General features: G+C 40.3%; 1 protein-coding gene across 1 annotated transcript in view; it reads left to right on the top strand.

The window, feature by feature from the left end:
• The first annotated feature begins 4,379 nt into the window (after positions 1-4,379).
• APPBP2 (amyloid beta precursor protein binding protein 2) overlaps positions 4,380-24,603 on the top strand; it is a 66,691-nt gene continuing 46,467 nt past the window's right edge. Inside the window, exon 1 of the mRNA XM_060081353.1 lies at positions 4,380-4,810. Within this exon, the coding sequence (XP_059937336.1) occupies positions 4,673-4,810 (138 nt within the window). The 5' untranslated portion in view covers positions 4,380-4,672. The remainder of the gene's footprint in view (positions 4,811-24,603) is intronic.

Here is a 24,603-nt window from a genome sequence, read left to right as displayed (position 1 = left end):
AGGTATAGTGTCAAGGTGAAATGAACTCACTTATACTGTAATTGCTCAAGTAAATCTATTCGTGTTATTTTCCTATGAACTTTTTTTTTAAAGGATTTTATTTATTTGGCTGCGTTGGGTCTTTGTTGCTGCGCGTGGGGTCTCTCTAGTTGCGGTGAGTGGGGACTACACTTCGCTGCGGAGCGTGGGCTTCTCATTGTGGTGGCTTCTCTTGTTATGGAGCACGGGCTGTAGGTGCATGGGCTTCCGTAGTTGTGGCACGTGGGCTCAGTAGTTGTGGCTTGCGTGCTCTAGAGCACAGACTCAGTAGTTGTGGCTCACAGGTTTAGTTGCCCTGCAGCATGTGGGATCTTCCCCGACCAGGGCTTGAACCCGTGTCCCCTGCATTGGCCAGCAGATCCCCAACCACTGTGCCACCAGGGAAGTCCTGAACTTTTTTTTAACTCTTATTGCCTTTATTTTAAAAAAAATTTTATTGGAGTATAGTTGATTTACAATGTTGTGTTAGTTTCAGGTATATATTTTCCTATGAACTTCATTGCAACTGAAAATACTTTGGGAATTGACCTATTTTGGAACTTTTATATGACTATTATATCCAGAACCAACTCATTATCTCTTCACTACTCTCATGATATCCTGTGCAAACTCTATCACAGTATTTCTCACATTATATTGTGATTGTTGATTACATGTTTGTCTTTCCAAGAATGAACTTTAAGCCTTTATTCCATGCACTGGACCAGCACTAGCAGCACAAATACAAAACCACTCAGACCTTCTATGCTAATTCTCTACTTCTGATTGTCAGGGTTAGTAGACAGACTGCATACAGGGCACGTTCCAAGTGGATTTCCTCAAAATAAGGACTGGCAAATGATAGGTTTTATTTTCTATTGCTCTTAGGGCCAAATGGGGGTGTTAAGTATGTTAATGAAGACAGTAGAGATCAAGAATTGGGGAAGCATCCTAGTAGGTAGCTGTTTGGATTAACTTTGGAGACAGGAAGCCACATGTAGCAAGCAGGGTGAATTTAAAGGGGTCAAGACAAGATGGACAGTAACTATGAACATGTCCAAAAAACTCCTGAGTTTTCTGCAGATATGGGTAATGGTACTGAGGGATGAGAATTGGGCAGGATTTCCTATCTTCATTGTTTCCCTAAGTGACAAGAACTGGTTGGCAAAGCCTTGCTCTGTTCTTTGACGGTTGCAAGTATCAGGACCCAGTCATTTTGCCTATGTGATGTGTGCTGCCACAGGTGTGCCTTGATGATTCTATTTATGAGGTCCATGTGATTTTTGGCCTGTGGTTGATGGGTGTTGATTATGTGGATTTAGACTTGGAGGGCTCTGAAAAAGGCTCTTCAAATTTAGAACAAGAATCATTGTTTCCATTCTGATTCTCTTTGGTTAGGCAGTTCATTCTTATAAGTAGTATAGCAGAGCCATTGTCAGAAAGCTAAGAAAACTGTCCAACACAGGTTATCAATTGTCTCATTCTCATGAATGAATTCATATGTTTAGTAATGTATAACCCTGAGAGGGAATAGGTTGACTATGGAGTCTAAAGTGATGGATTCCTGGGAACTTTAGGGGATTGGAATGGGGTGTTCCAGTGACCTGCTGTGGCATAACCACTATAACCTTAGTGATATAAATGAAGAACCATTTTATTATGCTCCTATGGGTCAGGAATTCAGACCAGAGCAGGGATACTTGTCTCAATCAGTTCTTTGATGCTTGGATCCTCATCTGGACTGGAGTGGCTGAAGGTAACTCAAATGTCTTAGAGATGAGGAATCATCTGGAGGTTTCTTCACTGAAACAACTGGTACCTGAGCTGGGATGACTCAAAGGCTGCATTCAGCTGGGATTGTTGACTGGGAGTGTTTACACGTAGCCTCTCCATGTGGCTTGGGCTTACTCAGAGCACGGTGGCCTCAGTGTAGTTCATCTTTTTACGTGGTGGCTCAGGAATCCAAGAGTGAGTATTCCAGAGAACAAGGTAGACTCCATATAGCCTTTTCTGGCCTAGCATCACTTCTGCTGTACTCCATTTGTTGAAACAGACACAATCCAACCAGAGTCAAGAGCAAGGTATTGCTCAATACTTAGACCCCCACATCTCAATGAAGGGAGAACCTGTAATTTAAAAATGGTCAAAATGTGTATTGCCTCTTAGGATTTCCAGGATTCCTTCTGGACCAAGTTCATGTCTCATACAGCTCTGTATAGTGCAAGGCTTTCTGCCAAATTTGAGGCCACCAGTAGTCAACGGTTAAAGGAGATTTGGTGGACTGTAGGGATAACATTGTGATACAAAGGACCTCTGTCCGCCAAAACATATAGATGGCCATGACAGTTTAGCAGGCCTCTTCTGTATTCTATCCTTCTGTAGCTGGGAGTGCATGATTAGAGATCTTCCTCCGGCTCTGCTGGTCATAGATGATTACTGTCTTCTTGCTGACACACAAATCTGATCCTTTTGCTTCCTTACAATCCTTTAAGGATTCCCTATCATCTCCAAGATGAAGTCCAAGGTCATTAGCATCACATTAGCCCCTTCACGATCTGACCCTGACCACTGAAAACTCAGATGTTATGCTATCATACAGAATATGAAAGGCAGTATTTATATAATAATAATAATTATTTTTTTTTTTCATTACGCTGGCCTCTCACTGTTGTGGCCTCTCCCGTTGCGGAGCACAGACTCCGGACGCGCAGGCCCAGCGGCCATGGCTCACAGGCCCAGCCGCTCCGCGGCATGTGGGATCTTCCCGGACCGGGGCACAAACCCGTGTCCCCTGCATCTTCAGGCAGACTCTCAACCACTGCGCCGCCAGGGAAGCCCCTTTATATAATTAGTGAGTTCAAATACCAGCTCTGCTGGGACTCGTTAATTTTCTAGAGTACAAGGGAGAAGCTTTCTTCCCTCAATTGAGGACAGTCCACAACAAAAATGGCCTAGTTTCCACTAGTTTCTCTGTTCATCCGGTTCACAAGGGTCTGGCCTGCCGATGGATTCTAATTCTGGATTTAGTGCCTTAAGGTAGGGATTCGTTGTCTATGTGAAATTAAAATGTAACTGGGCAGAGCTTCCCTGGTGGCGCAGTGGTTGAGAGTCTGCCTGCCGATGCAGGGGACACGGGTTTGTGCCCCGGTCCGCGAAGATCCCACATGCCGCGGAGCAGCTGGGCCCGTGAGCCATGGCCGCTGAGCCTGCGCGTCCGGAGCCTGTGCTCCGCAACGGGAGAGCCCACAACAGTGAGAGGCCCGCATACCGAAAAATAAATAAATAAATAAATAAATGTAACTGGGCATTTGTATTTTTTTACTTGCCAATTCTGGCAACCCTACCTTAAGGCCAATCACAGCTTTCCCAGGTTCATGGACTACAGAGTAAGAACTGGTACAGACTGAGAAGAGGACTAAGTGTGTTTCTTTCTTTCTTTCTTACCAAACTATTTAACCATTTAACATTGAAATAGCAGGGTGAACTGGAAGAGCCACTTCCAATTCCTTTAGCTCTAAATGTCAGCACATTATCATCATTGTTTTCAGGTTTTACATTGCTACAGCGTGACTACGAGATTGACAGTGTCACCAATTACGGCCAGTAATTTCCTTGTTAAATTCCTAGAGCAGAAAGATGTTGCATAAAGTTCTTGAAATCACTGACTTGGAAAATTAAGTTACGTAAGTAGCAGATATTCAGGCTGAGGACGGAAGGAAACAGATATCTTCATTTCTGTTTTACCACAGTCATATCACAGTTACCATTTAGCCCTTTTCCTCTCACCACTATTTGTAAATCCACAATAAGGCTAACCTTCCCACCAAATTCTTCTAAAGCAGTTCTTCCCCCCCCCCCCCTTTTTTGGTAAGTTTCATTTAGAAAAAGAAACATAGTAAAGTTCAAACAGGGCAAATGGTTACACAATGCAAGTCTCCCTACCATCCTGATCCCTAGTTCCTAGGCCAAAGGTTCCTAACTTGGCTTAGGGACCGGAGTCTAAGGGAGGGTTTCCAGAGTAATGTGAATTCTCTGAATGCATGATTTTTAATGGACTGATAACTCTGCATCCAAACTTCTACCTGAGCCTGGAAAGGGTCCGTGCCTAAGAGCCCCCGAAGCAGGATTGGCTGAAAGGACTGATGCGGCCGGTGACTCGGAAGGAGCTGCTTAAAAACCTGTCATAACTTGTCGCAGTGAAAAAAGCTCACCCCCATCCACGGAACTCCAGCGCCCTCGGAAAGTATGTTCCCCGAGGGCGGGATCACGGATCTTTTCTTCCCAAGTGTTTCGCCTGCCGCATTCCTTCCCTCCAGCGCGTCGGCGTATGCTGACGTCATGACGCCGCACACGTAGTCCCGCCCCTGCAGAGAGAGGCACTGGGACGGATCCCAGGGTGCTCGCAAACACGGAATGTGAGGCCTCGGCCTGGCTGCCCACGGATCCCTGGCCCGCTCTCCACACGGGCCTGCGCCCGCTTCCGCCGCCCGCAGCTCGCCCGGAGGAGCCAGGGCAGCCGCGCCCTTCTGCTGTGTGCCCGCGTGGCCGCCGCCGCCCCTCGGAATCCTCCGGGGCCGCCGAGGAGTTCGCTACGGAGGGAGGCGGGGGCCTTCGGGAGGAGGAGGCGGAGGAGGCGGAGGAGGAGGGAAGGAAGATGGCGGCCGTGGAACTAGAGTGGATCCCAGAGACCCTCTATAATACCGCCATCTCCGCTGTCGTGGACAACTACATCCGCTCACGCCGAGACATCCGCTCCTTACCCGAGAACATTCAGTTCGATGTTTACTATAAGGTATGGACCGTGGGCCAGCGCTCTGCTCTCCTGCCGCAACCCCTGGGGCCGCACCCCCTTCCACGTCCGCGAACCCCCGCGTTTAACCCCTTACCCCTTGTAGCAGGGTCGTCTTCCGAGACATATGGGGCGGTGTCGGGGTGACCAGTATAGAAACACCCCATCTGGTAGCCTCTGTCCCGCAAGCTCTTGGGCCTTGATGGATACGTCTTCCTAAAGAGTCTTTTCCCCCCTTTGGTGTTCCCTCCTACATTGGGGCCCCTTTGGGTAGGCCTTTTGCGTGGACTTCCTCTATTGCGCCCTTGTCCCACTCAGTCTTTCCCTTCTAGCCTGTGTCTTGGGGATATTTTCTGCCCTCCCTTCCCAATTAGGTGTCACCATCAGCTGGACTTTTCTTTGCTCTTTTCCCCTCCTTTCTAGTTTCTTTTCTCGCCGCCTTCCTTCCCAAGTTTTTTTTTTTTTCCTTCTGCTTCTTGTTCCTTAACTTTACCTATTTCTTCCTAATTGGGAGGGAGTTGAGGAATTACTGGAAGTAGTCGTGTGCCTTATTCGCATATCCTTTAAAGCCTTGGTTTTTGTTTATACTAGGGGTTGAAAAGGGGGGTTTATTAACATGGGAGTGGTGATAAACTACTTGAAAGGGGGGAAATCCTTAAAAAAAAAAACTTTAGAATTTAAAGTATGTTCATATATTTACAAGTTGTAATCTTGCAGCATTCCTAAATCGCTCCCCCTCAGAAATCTGAACAAAAAGTTTCCAAGTCAGTCTCCAAGTAGTTTCAGGGGTAAGTGTCTTTAGACGTGGACAGTTTTGCAGTGTTTAGAGAGGGAGGAGAACTTTATGGACTGGGAGCCTCCCTTTTCCTCTCCCCCCACATTTGAATGTGAACAGTGGACTTATTATTCAATCCTCTTTGCCTTGAATCGGCGTGGATAACGCCTCTTCTCCTGTAGCCACCCACGCAAAATTTGACTAGAAGTAAAGTGTGATTTATTTTTTAGATCTAAACACTTCCTCTTGATTTGTAAGTTGGCTGGAACATTGTAAATTGATATTTAACAGATGTGTATGTTCTTATATATGTATGATGTTTTATGGCAGTTGTTTCATCGGGAAGGTTGCCCGCTTTCTCCACCCCGAATATTTTTTCAGAAAGCAGCTGACTTGCTGCATTCTACTAAATCCAGCTGCTTTACACCAATTCTAACAATTAAATTTTTTCCCCCTAGATATTTGGGGAATATTCATTTTGGTCATTTATGTTATTATTTGGGGGGAGGGGAAGTTAGAGAAAAATCTCCCTTTATTCCAGATCCCTTTGATACATTGATTTACTTTTGTGCATATCTAAGGAAGTTTAATATATTTAAGATTCATTCCTCCCAGGAAGGATGAGTTGGATTTCTTTCTCAGGCTGGGAAACTGCAGCTTTTTGTGTATGCTAACTCTATCTATTTTAATAAATCGCGTGTAATCTTTTACACTTTTTAGAGAAAATCATTGGAAATTTAATCAAAGTATATTTAGTGGTTGAATTCCCTCAAAGTACTTGGATATCTTCTAGTAACTTTATTTCTAATTAAAGCTTTTCATTTGTGGATTATTAATAGTGAGTATGAACAGATGGTGCTTTTGCCACATTTTCTGTTTCACATAGTCCACAAAGTTTTAATATGGTGTCTTTTTTGGTACACTTGTACTCCTTAATAGCTGTGTGCCTGTAGGGAATATGGCACTGTACTAAGGTGAAGGAAGGTGTTTAACATGTGCCTGGAACTGTAAGTGCTTTTACACAGTTATTTTGTTTAAGCCTCACAATTAAACTGTAAAGTGGGGTATAACCCTGTTTTATAGGTGAGAAATTTAAGTAATTTAGTCTAGGTCTCATACCTAATATTTAGTTCCTGAGTTCCTTGCTTTCTTGCTTAATGTTTACAGTTTCCACTTTTCTCCAATTTAGAGCCAAGGAGAAACTCACAGTCAGATCCCTCCCTCCAGCTGTCCCAACTTCCATCAATAGGCATAGTCATAGACAAAATAATAGTATTTGTGCAATCAAAAATTTCCCCATCCTGATTCACCATAGTCCAGTGTCACTATGTTAGTTTTTGTCAGTAGCTTCAGGTGAAGGCACAGTCATAAAGCTTTAGGAAATGGGGTTATGGAATGAATGGGAGATGAGGTAGACAGGCTGAGTGCTCCCTAAAAAGGGAAGGGAGAGGGGTATTGATATGTAGAAAGGATAAAATGTGAAAGTTGTTTTTTAAGAATGGAAGATGTTAGAATATGTTTATTGGCTGAATGGCAGAAACCAAAACGAAATGAGAGGTTGAATATACAAGTAAGGCAGGAAGTAAATTACAGAGCAGAGTCCTTGAGTAGGAGCGTTAAATTAATGTGCCTTGCCCCTTCCTTCACCCTGCATAAATTAAGGTATTAGTCTTTTTATTTATTTATTATTTATTTTAATGTATTTATTTTTGGCTGCATTGGGTCTTGGTTGCTGCGCACGGGCTTTCTCTAGTTGCGGCAAGTGGGGGCTACTCTTCGTTGCGGTGGCTTCTCTTGTTGCGGAGCTCGGGCTCTAGGTGCGCGGGCTTCAGTAGTTGCGGCTCGTGGGCTCTAGAGCACAGGCTTAGTAGTTGTGGTGCGTGGGCTTAGTTGCTCCACGGCATGTGGGATCTTCCCGTGTCCCCTGCGTTGGCAGGCGGATTCTTAACCACTGCGCTACCAGGGAAGTACAAGGTATTAGTCTTACATTGGAGTTGAGGAAGGAATACTTCTTCCTCTAAGATCAGATGCAAAGAGTTAAAGACATAAAGTGTCTACATAACTAAGTTTGCAAAGAATGGTAGTTTTGAATTAGGAGGTAAGATCATCTGCTGAGAATCAGGGATAGGAGTGGTGGCTTTTATGTAGAAAGGCTAAACAGAAGTTGCAAATGGCTACTAAGTTATATAGAAAGGGAGGCTCAGTAAAAATATGTTTTAAAAAAATGATAGGAGATATAGATGGTTCCATAAAACAGTATCCTACAGGATAATCTTTGAATCAGAATGGGTTTTCTCTAAGGATACTCAACAATTTGGGTATAGAAGTAGGTAAAGTGAATAGAAAGAATTGTAAAATTGTAGACCAACTGAAGACAAATAGAGTGAAGGGCTGGGTTCTTCAAAGAGTGAAGTTTATGAACTTTTCTTTTTATTGTAACTGCTGAATGGTCTATTTTATCCTGTTCCAATTACAGAATTTTCCATAGAGTTAAGTTTTGACCCAGTGAAGTGTTTCCATAATGTGTTCTATTTATTGTTTTCAGTCTTAAACTTAATAATTTGGGATTTTTAAAAATTATTATTGTAAGTCTCATGCTGAAAACTATACAAATTAATGCCTGATTTAGTATTAGAGTTGAATTAATTTTTTCTTTTTCTGTGTTTATTTCTATTCTTAGTTATACACAGCCTCAACTAATATTTTTTTTAATTGGCTGGTGACAAATTGACAAAAAAATCTTGCAACATATTTGACAACCAAAGAGTTAATATTCTTTTCACATAAAAAACTCTTAGGCTTAATAAATTGAGAGCAAAAACTTTAGGGGAGGCAGGGCATAAAAAAACATAAATAGCCAGCCATACCATGTGTCTGGATGAGAAGGTAATATGTTGTAAATACGTCCACTCATGTAAGTTTAAGCTGTGAATTTATTACAACTTGAATCAGGATCTCAGAATTTTATTGGGTGTAGGAAACTGATTAAATATATTTATATGGAGGAATGAATTACATGAGAATAAATGAGCCAAGGAAATTTTTAAGATGTACAGTATTTAGGATAGTCACGTGTATTAGAAGGCTATATATTTTAAAACAACATAGTATTGGCATAAGAACAGCAAAGAGGGAAATTGATTTATAGAACATAGTAGACAGAACATTACTAAAACATAGTAGACAGACTAGGTAGAAACCAAAGCATATTTAAGAATATATTACATAATAAAGTTATAGGAGAGTGCTGTATTTTATTTTATTTTATTTTTTTCTTTTTGCGGTATGCGGGCCTCTCACTGTTGTGGCCTCTCCCGTTGCGGAGCACAGGCTCCGGATGCGCAGGCCCAGCGGCCATGGCTCACGGGCCCAGCCGCTCCGCGGCATATGGGATCCTCCCAGACCGGGGCACGAACCCGTATCCCCTGCATTGGCAGGCGGACTCTTAACCACTGCGCCACCAGGGAGGCCCTGTATTTTAAATAAATGGGGGAAAATTGGTTATTTGAGGGGAATGTTAGACTTCTACTTCACACCTTATATCAAAATGAATTCCAGGTGAATTAAAGATTTAAATATGGCAAATGAAATCATAAAAGTATCAGAATAAATTATGGGGTCGGTATCTTAGAGTGGGAAATGACTGAAATTCTTTTTTAAGAAATTATTGAGGTAATTTACAAATTTAAAAAATGTCAAACTTTATAAAAATGAGTAATGTTAAACGTGAAGTCCTCTGTTACTCATCTTGCCAACACTAATGCTGTCTTGGCATAGAGAAGGCTTTTCTAAGCCTGAAACCAAAACCCAGGAGGAAAAAAAAGAAATTGATACTTTTGAGTACATTAAAAAATAGGGGGGAAATTGTAAGCACATTTTTTTTTTTTTTCGGTACACGGGCCTCTCACTGTTGTGGCCTCTCCCGTTGCGGAGCACAGGCTCCGGACGCGCAGGCTCAGCGGCCATGGCTCACGGGCCCAGCCGCTCCGCGGCATGTGGGATCTTCCCGGACCGGGGCACGAACCCGTGTCCCCTGCATTGGCAGGCAGACTCTCAACCACTGCGCCACCAGGGAAGCCCTAAGCACATTTTTAAAAAAGACTATGCAAATGGCAACATTAGTCACATGAGGGGTGAATATCCTAATACAGAAAGATCTAATACTAATTAGTATGTAAAGGACAACCAACTTGTTTTCAGAAGACCTGAACAGCTGGCTCATACAAGGAGAAAACATCTAATACTAATCATAATAAATATCAAAAGATGCTCAGATGAAATGCAAATTAAAATGCAGTATCAAGCTAAGTCAACCATGAAGAAGAAAGAAAATCTGGAGGGCTTACACCATCAAATATCAAGCTGTAACAAGGTAAGATGGTTTTGGCACATGGGTAGACAAATAGACCAATGGAGCAATACAGTCCAGAAACAGACTGACACATGTATACTGTCACCTGGTTTATAATAAAAGTGACACAGCAGTACAATGGAGAAAGGAAAATCAAATAATGGTGTTGGTCAGTTAGATATCCAGGTAGGGAGAGAAGGATCACGATCTTAACTTATATCATACACAGTTACCATTTTTGGGTGGATTGCTGATCTAAGTGTGAAAAAACAGTTTTTTAGGAAAAAAGTTTTCACTATGTCAGCAAAGATTTATTAAATAAGATACAAATGAGCTAAACTTGAAAAATTGGACTACGTTAAGATCAAGAACATCTATTCATAAAAAATACCATTAAAAAGGAAAAGCTGGGGCTTTCCCGGTGACGCAGTGGTTAAGAATCTGTCGGCCAGTGCAGGGTACACGGTTCGAGCCCTGGTCCAGGAAGATCCCACATGCTGCGGAGCAACCAAGCCCGTGCACCACATCTACTGAGCCTGCGCACCACACTGCTGAAGCCCGCGGACCTAGAGCCCATGCTCTGCAACGAGGGAAGCCACCACAACGAGAAGCCCGCACACTGCAATGAAGAGTAGCCCCCACTCACTGCAACTAGAGAAAGCTCACGCGCAGCAACAAAGACCCAACTCAGCCATAAATAAATAGATCGATAGATAGATACCATTAAAAGGGAAAAGCCAGGGCTTCCCTTGTGGCGCAGTGGTTAAGAATCTGCCTGCCAAAGCAGGGGACATGGGTTCGAGCCCTGGTCCAGGAAGATCCCACATGCTGCGGAGCAACTAAGCCCTTGCGCCACATCTTCTGAGCCTGCGCTCTGGAGCTTGTGCGCCACAACGACTGACTGAAGCCTGTGCACCTAGAGCCTGCGCTCCACAACAAGAGAAACCTCCGCAGTGAGAAGCCCGCGCACAGCAACAAAGAGTAGCCCCCGCTCACCGCAACTAAAGAAAGCCCGCATGCAGCAACGAAGACCCGACACAGCCAAAGATAAAAATAAATAAATCAATAAATTTTTTAAAAAGGGAAAAGCCATGCCACAGAGTAGAAGATATTTGCAGCTCATATATCTGACAAAGGAATCATCCTGCATCTAAAACACTAGAAATTAAGAAAATAAGAACCCATTTTTTTTAATGGAGAAATAACTTCAATAGACATCCAAAAGGGGACAGTCCAAGGGCCTGTCAAACATCTGGAAAAATGCTCAACCTCATTTTGTCTTCAGGGAAATTGCTGTCCTCCTCTACTTTCCTCAGAATGACTAAATGAAAAAGAAAAAAGTGTTGGTAAGGATATGGAGCAGTCAGAACTCTCATATATTGTTAATGGGAATGTAAATTGATATACCATTTTGGAAAACGAGCATCATCTACTAAAACTGAACATATATATACCCTATAATTCCATCTCAAGATATATACACTTAAGAATGTTCAGGGAGTCCCCTGGTGGTCTAGTGATTAGGATTTGGTGCTTTCACTGCCATGGCCCAGGTTCAATCCTTGGTTGGGGAACTGAGATTCCACAAGCTGTGCAGTGTGACCAAAAAAAAAAAAAAAAAAAAAAAAAAAGGTCATAGCAATACTATTCGTGATAACCAAAAAGTGGAAACTATCCCAATGTCTATCAGTAGGAGAATTAATAAATAAATTGTGGAGTAGTCGTATAGTGGAATATTTTGCAATGAAAATGAATGAATTGCAGCTGTTAGAAACCATATGGATGAATCTCACAAATGGTGTTGAGTGAAAGAAATCAGTCATAGGAGTATGTATCAGAGGCTCCCAAACTCTCTCCCCTCATAGCACCCTTAGGCCAAAAGAAATGCCTAACAGTTCTGTTCATTAAGTAGATATAAACAATTAATCATACTTAGATCCTAACAACTTAAGAGCCATTAAAAGAATAGTGCACAAAAATTGAAAGAACAAGGAGTAGTGTACTTCATTCTTAAATAACCACAGTTACTTATTACTGGGTTGTGTGTGTTTGTCGGGCACTGTACAACTTCTCACATCTTGGAATCAGATTGGTCACCACCATTCCATTTTCTGTTCCATAATGATTTTTGCACATTACTTTTATTATAGCAACCACTGAAAATGCTGCTTCACAAAGATAAGATGTTGTTGAAAGGAATGTAGCAATCTAGTATTTGGCATGGTTTAATACAGATGTGGAATATTGTTTCTTCCAAACTTAAAATATCTTGCAGTGCCCCCAGGGAACCTTGGTGCAGTTTGGAAAATGTGGATAGGTAGTGAGATTCCATTTGTTTAAAGTTCAAAAACAGGCAAAATTAATCACAAGTATATAAGTCAGGAGCAGTTATCCTTGGAGGATAGTGACTATGCAGGGCCACAAAGGGAGATGTGTGGGATTCTGATAATACTCTGTTTTATGATCTGCATGTTGGTTATGGGTGTGTTCACTTTGTGAAAATTTATTGAGCTTTACATTTTATTCTTTCATTTTCTTTTTTAAATTATATACATATATTTTTTAATTAATTAATTAATTAATTAATTTTAGCTGCATTGGGTCTTCATTGCTGCACGTGGGCTTTCTCTAGTTGCCGCGAGCGGGGGCTACTCTTTGTTGCGGTACGTGGGCTTCTCATTGCAGTGGTTTCTCTTGTTGTGGAGCATGGGCTCTAGGTGCGTGGGCTTCATTAGTTGTGGCACGTGGGCTCAGTAGTTGTGGCTCACGGGCTCTAGAGCACAGGCTCTGTAGTTGTGGTGCCTGGGCTTAGTTGCTCCGCACCATGTGGGATCTTCCCGGACCAGGGCTCGAACCTGTGTCCCCTGCATTGGCAGGCGGATTCTAAACCACTGCTCCACCAGGGAAGTCCTAAATTATATATATTTTTTATTGAAGTATAGTTGTACAGTATTATACAAGTTACAGGTGTATAGTATAGTGATTCACAATTTTTAAAGGTTATACTCCATTTATAGTTCATATAAAATATTGGTGATATTCCCTGTGTTGTACAATATATCCTTGTAGCTTATTTTGTACATAATAGTTTGTACCTTTTAGAGCTTTATATTTTAAATATGAATTGTGCACTCATCTGTGTGTATGTTATACTTCAATAAAAAGGTTTAAAAATTAACATTCATCTTCACTTACTAGATTGTCATGGTTTAATGATTCAAATAACTCATACCCTTTAATCCACAATACCACTAAATTTTTTTTTCCTACAGGAATGCTTGTTGACTCTGCAGAAAATTCTATTTGGGGATATTAAGTACAGTATTGTTTATGATGGCAAAAATTGGAAACAACTATATGCTAATCAATCAGGAATGGAATATCATACTGCAGTTAGAAAGAATGAGGATGCTGGGACTTCCCTGGTGGTCCAGTGGTTAGGACTCCGTGCTTCCACTGCAGGGGGCATGGGTTTGATTCCTGGTTGGGGAACTAAGATCCCACATGCCACATAGCGTGGCCAGAAAAAAAAAAAAAAGAAAGAATGAGGATGCTGTGTATACTGAGGTAGAGAGCACATGGGGAGAATAAAAAGCTTGTTACAAAGTAGTGTGAATAATATAATCCTGTTGTTTTTAAATGGAGGAATATATGTGTACATTTGTATATGTGTTGAAAAAAATTAGAGGAACACAAAATTTCATAGTGTTTATTCAAGGGATAGGATTATAGTCATTTTTAACTGTGTACATATATTCTCTTAAATAAATGATATCCATTTATTGATGTTACTATTGGCTTACTGTAATATTCTAAGTAGAATAAATTCCTCAAATTATTAGTTTTATCATGCTCACTATATTACCTTTAAAAGGTTTTAAAATTAAAATAATTTAAAATGTTTCCTTAGCTTCCAAGACATTTGAGAGTAGGAAAAAAGAATCCACTCAAACATCCTTTGACAGATTTTTTTAAAGAAACTTGGATCAACAAAATTATTTCCTAAAGTATCTTCCAAATATCCTAAAATCCAGGAACATTATTAATATTTTAATTTAGTAGGTTGTGTTTTACACTTAACATTAATAAAGGTCTCTAATTATTTAAAGAAAGATAACAAGCAAAGTACTTATGTTGTTTTTGTTTATTATCCTCTCTTTTTTTTATACTGCTTGGATTTTTATGACTATATTATTTTGATATATAAAAGAAATAAAATTGAATTTTTGAGAATAAGATATCTGGGACATGAAGTTGTACTAAGAGGGGAATAGCTTAAAAATTGATATTCTAAAATATTAGCGTGACCAAGAAATAAGTTGAGGGACTTCCCTGGTGGCTCAGTGGTTAAGAATCCGCCTGCCAATGCAGGGGACACGGGTTTGAGCCCTGGTCCAGGAAGATCCCCCATGCCACGGAGCAACTAAGCCCTTGCGCCACAACTACTGAGCCTGCACTCTAGAGCCCGCAAGCCACAACTACTGAAGCCTGCATGCCTAGAGCCTGTGATCCGCAACAAGAGAAGCCACCGCATTGAGAAGCCCGCACATTGCAACGAAGAGTACCCCCTGCTTGCCGCAACTAGAGAAAGCCCACGTGCAGCAATGAAGACCCAACGCAGCCAAAAATAAATAAATAAAATAAATAAATTTAATTTTTAAGAAGTCTTTAAAAAAAAAGAAATAAGTTGAGGTGATTGGTTTAAAAGAAAAGTAAATAATTCAACTAAGTAGTTAATTCACTAGCTAGCCAGATCAACAAGTGTGAGAGAAAGCTCACATTCTCAAAATTAGGAATGAGAAAGTAAAAACAACCATAGATACAGTGGAAAGGGGAAAAATAGCTTTTTAAGTTATAGAATAGCTTCTTTAGATGTACAGTAGCTTATGTAATTCTGTGCTAATCAGTCTGAAAACCTTACTGAAATTGTGTTTCTAGGAAGATACAAATGATCCAAGAGAGAAGTTGATAGACTAAAAACTATAAAAGAATTGAGAAATTGTACTTTTCTCTTTGTTCACATGCCTCCTCCCTCAGCAGACAAAACTCCCGCCAATGTTAGATACTTTCTTGGGTATATTCAAATAACATTTGATATTATTGGTATTTAAGTGATTTTTCGGACTTATTTCTGGAGCTGTATACTACATATTCAACATTCTTGAAGGGCTAACCAATGCAGTTAGAATAAGAAAAATCTAGCAAAATCAAGTGAAAAACTACAATAAGATAATTCAATAGGAGGATGATTACACATTTATAATTAAAAATTTGATAATTTTTCTATATGCAATATAGGAAAGAATATGTTTGACTTGTTAAAAGAAAACATGCCATGGAGTAAATCCAAAAAGAGGTGTACAGAAATCTGAAAGTCTTCAATAAGTGTAGAAGAAACATATTTTCTTCTTAGATTGGAAGATTCAGTTTTAAAGATATGATTTCTCTGTAACTCTTGTGTCTTGGAACCAAGTTTAATAACTTAAAAATGTGTAATGAAAAAAATAGTTTTTAACATCCATAATGGAGAATTAAAATTTATGAAACATACTGAAAACTCCTGCAAATCAGGAAGAAATAGAGGACCAAAAAGAAACGTGTTGTCATGTTGACAGTGGTTTTCTCTAGATGGTAAAATTGAATGAATGTTACTCTTTTTTATAAATTCTTTTCTATATTTTCTAATTTAAAAATGTATATATGGGCTTCCCTGGTGGCACAGTGGTTGAGAGTCCACCTGCCGATGCAGGGGACACGGGTTCGTGCCCCGGTCTGGGAAGATCCCACATGCTGTGGAGCGGCTGGGCCTGTGAGCCATGGCCGCTGAGCCTGCACGTCCAGAGCCTGTGCTCTGCAACGGGAGAGGCCACAACAGTGAGAGGCCTGCGTACCGCAAAAAAAAAAAAAAAGTATATGCAATTCTGGAATCAAAGGGAAAAATGTTTTAAAGTTGGCTATCTAGAATACAGAAGTGAGTTTTTGGGGGGTTTTTTGTTTTTTACAATTAAAAAAAATGCAGTATAGTTGATTTACAATGTTTCAGCTGTAGAGAATGAGTTTTCTTATAGAGGCAGAATGTTTTGTTATAACCATACTATCTTCTTTCTAGTGCTTCATGGATACACTCCTAATTTTCACCAAGATTGGTAGTGAAGCTTTTTTTTTTTTTTTTTTTTTTTTTTCTTTTTGCGGTATGTGGGCCTCTCACTGTTGTGGCCTCTCCCGTTGCGGAGCACAGGCTCCGGATGCGCAGGCCCAGCGGCCATGGCTCACGGGCCCAGCCGCTCCGCGGCATATGGGATCCTCCCAGACCGGGGCACGAACCCGTATCCCCTGCATCGGCAGGCGGACTCTTAACCACTGCGCCACCAGGGAGGCCCGGTAGTGAAGCTTTAAGAAGAGGAGTCGAGAAACTTCTTACCCAAATGTAGAGATCACTGATACGTATTGAGTTTTATGTGGCTGGTTATCATTATTGGTTAGATTTTACATCCAACTAGTTTTTTGTTTTGACCTTCCATTTGTACCATGGTAGCATCTTCCACCATTAGCACAATCATGGTATCTTGAAAATTATGCCATTGACCCATCACATGAGAGACAGAATTAGAGAATCTGTGTATTAGACATAAGTTCATTCTTGTAATGATTGGGGAAAAAACTCAATTTCTCATTTAATGGATGGCAAATCTAGTATCATCTTTTTTTTTTTTTTTTTTTTTCGGTATGCGGGCCTCTCACTGTTGTGGCCTCTCCCGTTGTGGAGCACAGGTTCCGGACGCGCAGGCTCCGGACGCGCAGGCTCAGCGGCCATGGCTCACGGGCCCAGCCGCTCCGCGGCATATGGGATCCTCCCAGACCGGGGCATGAACCCGTATCCCCTGCATCGGCAGGCGGACTCTCAACTACTGCGCCACCAGGGAGGCCCTAGTATCATCTTTATATGTGGACGGTGTATTTAAACGTTAGGAAAGGGTTGCCTTCCCGTTTGAGAGTTAACTGTTTCTTGTGCTTTAAATAATGTGAACATTTCCACTTAACCTTTTGCTTACTTAACCAATAAGCAAAGCACTTTGCCCTGCAAGATAAAAAAAATCATGTTTGTTGGTCAGTTGTATTTTTTTTTAAAGTATGACATAGAACCAATGAGTGGAACAACTGAGCAATTAAAATGTTATAAGAAGCAAGAAATTAAAATATTTGGTTTACCTCCAGAAGAAAGCATTTATTGGGTTGGCCTAAAGGTTCCTTTGGTTTTTAGGTAAAAATAAAAGACACATTTTTCATTTTCATCAAAAACTTTATTAAACAACATATTCACCATTTTGTTCCACTACCTTCTGCCATTTTTCAGGCAGCTTCATAATTCCTTCTTCGCAAAACATTTTATCGTTTTGTGCAAAGAACTATTTCAGGTGCTTTTTACAGTCTTCCAGGGAATTGAAATTTTTTTCCATTAAGAGAATTTTGTAAAGACCGAAATAAATGGAAATCTGGAGGTGCAATGTCTGGTGAATACAGTGGATGAATCAGAACTTCCCAGCCAAGCTGTAACAGTTTTTACCTGGTCATCAGAGACATGCAGTTTTGCATTATCCTGATGGAAGATTACGTGTTTTTTGTTGACTAATTCTGAACGTTTTTCATTGAGTTCTGCTTTCAGTTGGTCTAATTGGGAGCAGTACTTGTTGGAATTAATTGTTTGGTTTTCCGGAAGGAGCTCATAATAGAGGACTCCCTTCCAATCCCACCATATACCCAACATCACCTTCCTTGGGTGAAGATCGGGCCTTGGTTTGGTTGATGGTGGTTCATTTCGCTTGCTCCGTGATCTCTTCCGTTCCAGGTTATTGTACAGTATCCACTTTTCATCACCCGTCACAATTTGTTTTAAAAACTGAACATTTTCATTACATCTAAATAGAGAATTGCATGTGGAAATATGCTCAAGAAGCTTTTTTCGCTTAACTTAATGTGAAACCCAAACATCAAAGTGATTAACATAACCAAGCTGGTGCACATGATTTTCAATGCTTGATTTGGATATTTTGAGTATGTCGGCTATATCCCACGTGGTATAATGTTGATTGTTCTCAGTTAATGTCTCAATTTGATTGCTTTCAACTTCAACTGGTCTACCCGACCGTTGAGTATCATCTAGTGAGAAATCTCCAGTACAGAACTTCGTGAACCACTTTTGACACGTTCCATCAGTCACAGCACCTTCTTCATACACTGCATAAATCTTTTTTTGTGTTTCAGTTGCATTTTTACCTTTCTTGAAATGATAAAGCATAATATGCTGAAAATGTTGCTTTTTTTCTTCCACCTTCAATATTAAAATGGCTACACAAAATTCCCCAATTTTTATGAGTTTTTTTTAATGCATGCTGATATGACCGCTGTCACAATACAATCTAACAAAATTGTTTCGAATGAAGTTAAAGAAAACTAAGTGCTATTAGAGCCATCTTACAGGAAAAAAACGAATGAACTTTTTTGCCAAGCCAATGCTTTTTAATTAAGTGCGTTATATTAAAATACTTCTGTGATACTTTAATCCAAGAATGTGTAATCTGACAACACGTTAAGATTGTAATTAAACAGCAGATAAAGGACATTACATGTAATATACAGTGTAACATGAGAGCAAAGTAAAGGAATATCAAGTTATATGCCAAGGTTAATTTTTTCAGAGCTACATTTCAAGTGAATTTTGAGATTAGAGAACAAGAATAAATGTATCTTATGTGTGTTAAACAAAACAAAATATTACTTTATTTTTATTTATTTTGGCTGCGTTGGGTCTTCATTGCTGCGCACGAGGTTTCTCTCGTTGCAGCAGGCGGGGGCTACTCTGTGTTGTGGTGCGTGCTCTCGTTGCAGTGGCTTCTTTTGTTGTGGAGCATGGGCTCTAGAGCACAGGCTCAGTAGTTGTGGCACATGGCTTTAATTGCTCTGTGGCATGTGGGATCTTCCCATACCAGGGCTCGAACCCATGTCCCCTGCATTGGCAAGCAGATTCTTAACCACTGCACCACCAGGCAAGTCCCTAGACCATAGTTTTGAACTTGATTTCTTTTATATCTTTTTCTAAACCTTTCTGAGTTTTTGTTTTGGGGAATAAGCCTAGATTATTTTGGGTTTGTTTTGTTTTGTTTTTGATTTTTGTTTTTGTTCTTTTCCATTATTATTTATCATGGGATATTGAATATAGTTCCCTGTGCTATACAGTAGGACCTTGTTGTTTATCCATTCTCTATGTAATAGTTTGCCTCTACCAACCACAAACTCCCAGTCCATCCCTCTCCTTCCCCCTGTCCTCCTTGGCAACCAGAAATCTGTTCCCTGTATCTATGAATCTGTTTCTATTTTGTAGATAGGTTCATTTGTGCCATATTTTAGATTTCACCTATAAGTGATACCATGTGGTATTTGTCTTTCTCTTTCTGACTTCCTTCACTTAGTATGATAATCTCTAGTTGCATCCATGTTGCTGCAGATGCCTTGCCACTTCTTAATTGTGTGATTTAGACCAGGTTGTTTAACTTTATATGCCTCAGTTTCCTCATCTGTGGAAGGACAGAGTGAGTTGCTTATGAAAAGCACCTAGAACAGTGCCTGGCACATACATATAAGATCTCTGTAAGGATTAAATGCTCTTTTTATTCTGGATTGGTATTCAAAAATCCCATTCATAAAATGTAGAAATTTTCATTTTTGGGGATAAGCCTAGTAAGGATTTTCTTTTTTTGAATTATAGTTGCTGTACAGGAAAGGATGGTTTGAAACAGTTAAATCACTACTCTCTCCCCAGAATTTAAATGCGAACCCCTTTTTAGCTAGAAAAATTAAACGGCTGAGAGAAAAAAAAAAAAAAAGCTTGTGTTTGTTAATAGGCATACTTACATTTAAAATTGTAACTAAAGTTACTACTTTCCTAAATTTTAGTTTCAAATCCATTTGTTAGGAAATTTTCAGTATTAAAGGGATACTATGAGTTGTAGAACATATAAAGTTTAGTTTAATTGTCTTTATTTGACTAGTAAGTGTAGGCAAAAAAAGTTGTACAAGTTTCCATTTCTTCTGTCTTACAAAAGAAATTCTAAGCCTTAAGTTTGCTAATGATGAGTTACTTTGGTAAGAAACTAAGGTTTTTTGGTCCTGTACTGTTTTTGGAGTATGTGTCTGTATATATTTTGATACGTGCATTTGTTTTTCTGCCCCAAATCAGAAATATATCACATTGTTAAGCCCCCAAATAGGATGTGATTATAAATTCTCAGCTTTATTTTCCCTGAGTAATTCTTTATTGGTTAACTGTGAAGGTATATGTGAGGGAAGGGAATTTTATCATATACATTCCCAGAAGCTTTTTTTTGGGGGGGCCACACTGTGTGGCTTGCGGGATCCTAGTTCCCTGACCAGGGATCGAACCTGTGCCCCCTGCAGTGGGAGCGCTGGGTCCCAGCTACTGGACTGCCAGGGAAGTCCCTGTTTTTCTAACCTCAGAAAACATCATCTCCAAAAACTGCAAATCTTTCCTTATGAAAGTTTATGGTTAAGATGAATATCCAATCACTGTTTGAAGATAACATTTCTGCCTCCCCTTCCTGAGCATGTGGCACTCCCTGTCCCCTCCCTTCCAGCAGTCATTATTGATTTGTATTCCTATATCTACCTAATCTGACCTGGCCTCCATTATGACTAGTGATTTATGCCTAAGAGTTTGCTAAATGAGTTTGTAGTATGTTTTCCCTGTGCAAAGTTAACTGGCCCGTTTGGCAGATGAATTCAGGATCGTGTCCTCTTTCTGAAACCCATGTTATTGTCAAATGAGCTGAGTGTTAAGTGCTTACTAATGTAAAGTGAGTTGATACAATAAAATTCCTGCCTTCTGAGGCACTGTATTTATATAGCATATATAAATTCAGTAACGTTTGGTGACGTCGAGGCAGGGGAAAGAGAGGCAGTCGTATTTTTTTTTTTAACTGTGTACATGTATTATTTGGGATAAACATGTAACACATTTCTTAAAATGCTATTTTAAGTGGAAGTTTTACAACATCGGGCAGATCTTGAGCTGCAGTGTCAGGGGCAGTGCTTCCGCACACAGCCCGGCCCGCTGAGCTGAGGTGTCAGCTCAGCCATTTCTCACTAGGCACTCTGATCTGAAGTACTGGGTGTGGGGCCTCTGCGTGAAGCACCCTGTGAACAGGTGAAACCAGACAGAGCACAAAGGAGAAGAAAAAGAAAAGCAAGCTCTGCAAATCCTCTGAAAAAAATGCCTCTGCACCTCTAGCTCTTGCGGAGGAGCCTCCTATTGCACGGGGACCTTCAAGGTGGCAGAGGAGTGGGACGTAGAGATCACCTTCCTCCCCACAAATACATCGAAAATACATCTACATGTGGACCAACTACAGAACACATACTGAACGCTGGCAGAAGACCTCAGACGTCCCCAAAGGCAAGAAAATCCCCACATACCTTGCAGTGTGGCTGACAGGGTCTTGGTGCTCCGGCCTGGTGTCAGGCCTGTGCCTCCAAGATGAGAGAGTCGAGTTCAGAACATTGGACCACCAGAGACCTCCCCACCCCACGTAATAGCAGTCGGCAAGAGCTCTCCCAGAGATCTCCATCTCAACGCTAAGACCCAGCTCCACCCAACAGCCAGCAAGCTCCAGTGCTGGACACCCCATGCCAAACAAACAGGAACACAACCCCACCCATTAGCAGAGAGGCTGCCTAAAATCATACTAAGTTCACAGACACCCCAAAACACGGCCAGACGCGGCCCTGTCCACCAGAACACAGGCACCAGTCCCCTCCACCAGAAAGGCTACACAAGCCACTGAACCAACCTCACCCACTGGGGGCAGACACCAAAAACAACAGGAACTACAAACCTGCAGCCCACGAAAAGGAGACCCCAAACAAAGTAAGTTAAACAAAATGAGAACACAGAGAAATATGCAGCAGATGAAGGAGCAATGTAAAAACCCCCCAGACCAAATGAAGAAGAAATAGGCAGTCTACCTGAAAAAGAATTCAGAGTAATGTGAGTAAAGATGATCTAAAATCTTGGAAATAGAATAGAGAAAATACAAGAAACGTTTAACAAGGACTTAGAAGAACTAAAGAGCAAACAAACAGTGATGAACAACACAATAAATAAATTAAAAATACTCTAGAAGGAGTCAATAGCAGAATAATTGAGGCAGAAGAACGGATAAGTGACCTGGAAGATGAAATAGTGGAACTAACTACCACAGAGCAGAATAAAGAAAAAAGAATGAAAAGACCTTGGGACACATACAGACTGAAAGTGAGGGGATGGAAAAAGATATTCCATGCAAGTGGAAATGAAAAGAAAGCTGGAGTAGCAATTCTCATATCAGACAAGTAGACTTTAACATAAAGACTACTAGAAGAGACAAAGAAGGAATCTACATTAATGATCAAGGGATCAATCCAAGAAGAAGATAAAACAATTGTAAATATTACGCACCCAACATAGGAAGACCTCAGTACATAAGGCAAATGCTAACAGCCGTAAAAAGGGAAATCAACAGTAACACAATAATAATAGGGGTCTTTAACACTCCACTTTCACCAATGGGCAGATCAACCAAAATGAAAATAAATAAGGAGACATAAGCTTTAAATGACACATTAGACAAGATGGACTTAATTGATATTTAGAGGACATACCATCCAAAAACAACAGAATACACTTTCTTCTCAAGTGCTCATGGAACATTCTCCAGGATAGATCATATATTGGGTCACAAATCAAGCCTTGGTAAATTTAAGAAAATTGAAATCATATCAAGTATCTTTTCCGACCACAACGCTGTGAGACTAGATATCAATACAGGAAAAAAAACTGTAAAAAATACAAACACATGGAGGCTAAACAATATACTATTAAATAATGTAAGAGATCACTGAGGAAATGAAAAAATACCTAGAAACAGATGACAATGAAAACACGACGACCCAAAACCTATGGGATGTAGCAAAAGCAGTTCTAAGAGGGAAGTTTATAGCAATACAATCCTACCTCAAGAAACAAGAAACATCCCAAATAAACAACCTAACCTTGCACCTAAAGCAATTAGAGAAAGAAGAACAAAAAACCCCCAAAGTTAGCAGGAGGAAAGAAATCATAAAGATCAGATCAGAAATAAATGAAAAAGAAATGAAGGAAACAGTAGCAAAGATCAATAAAACTAAAAGCTGGTTCTTTGAGAAGATAAACAAAATTGATAAACCATTAGCCAGACTCATCAAGAAAAAAAGGGAGAAGACTCAAATCAGTAGAATTAGAAATGAAAAAGGAGAAGTAACAACTGACACTGCAGAAATACAAAGGATCATGAGAGATTACTACAAGCAACTCTATGCCAATAAAATGGACAACCTGGAAGAAATGGACAAATTCTTAGAAAACCACAACCTTCCAAGACTGAACCAGGAAGAAACAGAAAATAAAAACAGACCAATCACAAGCACTGAAATTGAGACTGTGCTTAAAAATCTTCCAACAAACAAAAGCCCAGGACCAGATGGCTTCACAGGTGAATTCTATCAAACATTTAGAGAAGAGCTAACACCTACCCTTCTCAAACTCTTCCAAAATATAGCAGAGGGAGGAACACTCCCAAACTCATTCTATAAGGCCACCATCACCCTGATACCAAAACCAGACAAAGATGTCACAAAAAAGAGAAAACTACAGGCCAATATCGCTGAAGAACATAGATGCAAAAATCCTCAACAAAATATTAGCCAACAGAATCCAACCGCACATTAAAAGGATCATACACCATGATCAAGTGGGGTTTATCCCAGGAATGCACGGATTTTTCAATATACCAAATCAATCAGTGTGATACACCATATTAACAAACTGAAGGATAAAAACCATATGATAATCTCAATAGAAGCAGAAAAAGCTTTTGACAGAATTCAGCACCCATTTATGATAAAAAACTCTCCAGAAAGTGGGCATAGAGGGAGCCTACCTCAACATAATAAAGGCCATATATGACAAACGCGCAGCCAACATCGTTCTCAGTGGTGAAAAACTGAAACCATTTCCTCTAAGATCAGGAACAAGACAAGGATGTCCACTCTCACCACTGTTATTCAACATAGTTTTGGAAGTTTTAGCCATGGCAATCAGAGAAGAAAAAGAAATAAAAGGAATCCAAATTGGAAAAGAAGAAGTTAAACTGTCACTGTTTGAAGATGACATGATACTATACATAGAGAATCCTAAAGATGCTACCAGAACACTACTAGAGCTAATCAATGAATTTGGTAAAGTAGCAGGATACAAAATTAATGCACACATCTCTTGCATTCCTATACACTAATGACGAAAAATCTGAAAGAAATTAGGGAAACACTCCCATTTACCATTGCAACAAAAAGAATAAAATTCCTAGGAATAAACCTACCTAAGGAGACAAAAGACCTGTATGCAGAAAACTACAAGACACTGATAAAAGAAATTAAAGATGATACAAACAGATAGAGAGATATACCATGTTCTTGGATTGGAAGAATCAGCATTGTGAAAATGACTATACTACCCAAAGCGATCTACAGATTCAGTGCAATCCCTATCAAGCTACCAATGGCATTTTTCACAGAACTAGAACA

Source organism: Mesoplodon densirostris, chromosome 18, assembly GCF_025265405.1.
Source record: "Mesoplodon densirostris isolate mMesDen1 chromosome 18, mMesDen1 primary haplotype, whole genome shotgun sequence".
Classification (NCBI taxonomy): Eukaryota; Metazoa; Chordata; class Mammalia; order Artiodactyla; family Ziphiidae; genus Mesoplodon; species Mesoplodon densirostris.
Note: the sequence above shows the minus strand (reverse complement) of the source record. Positions and strands in the feature narration are given on the sequence as shown.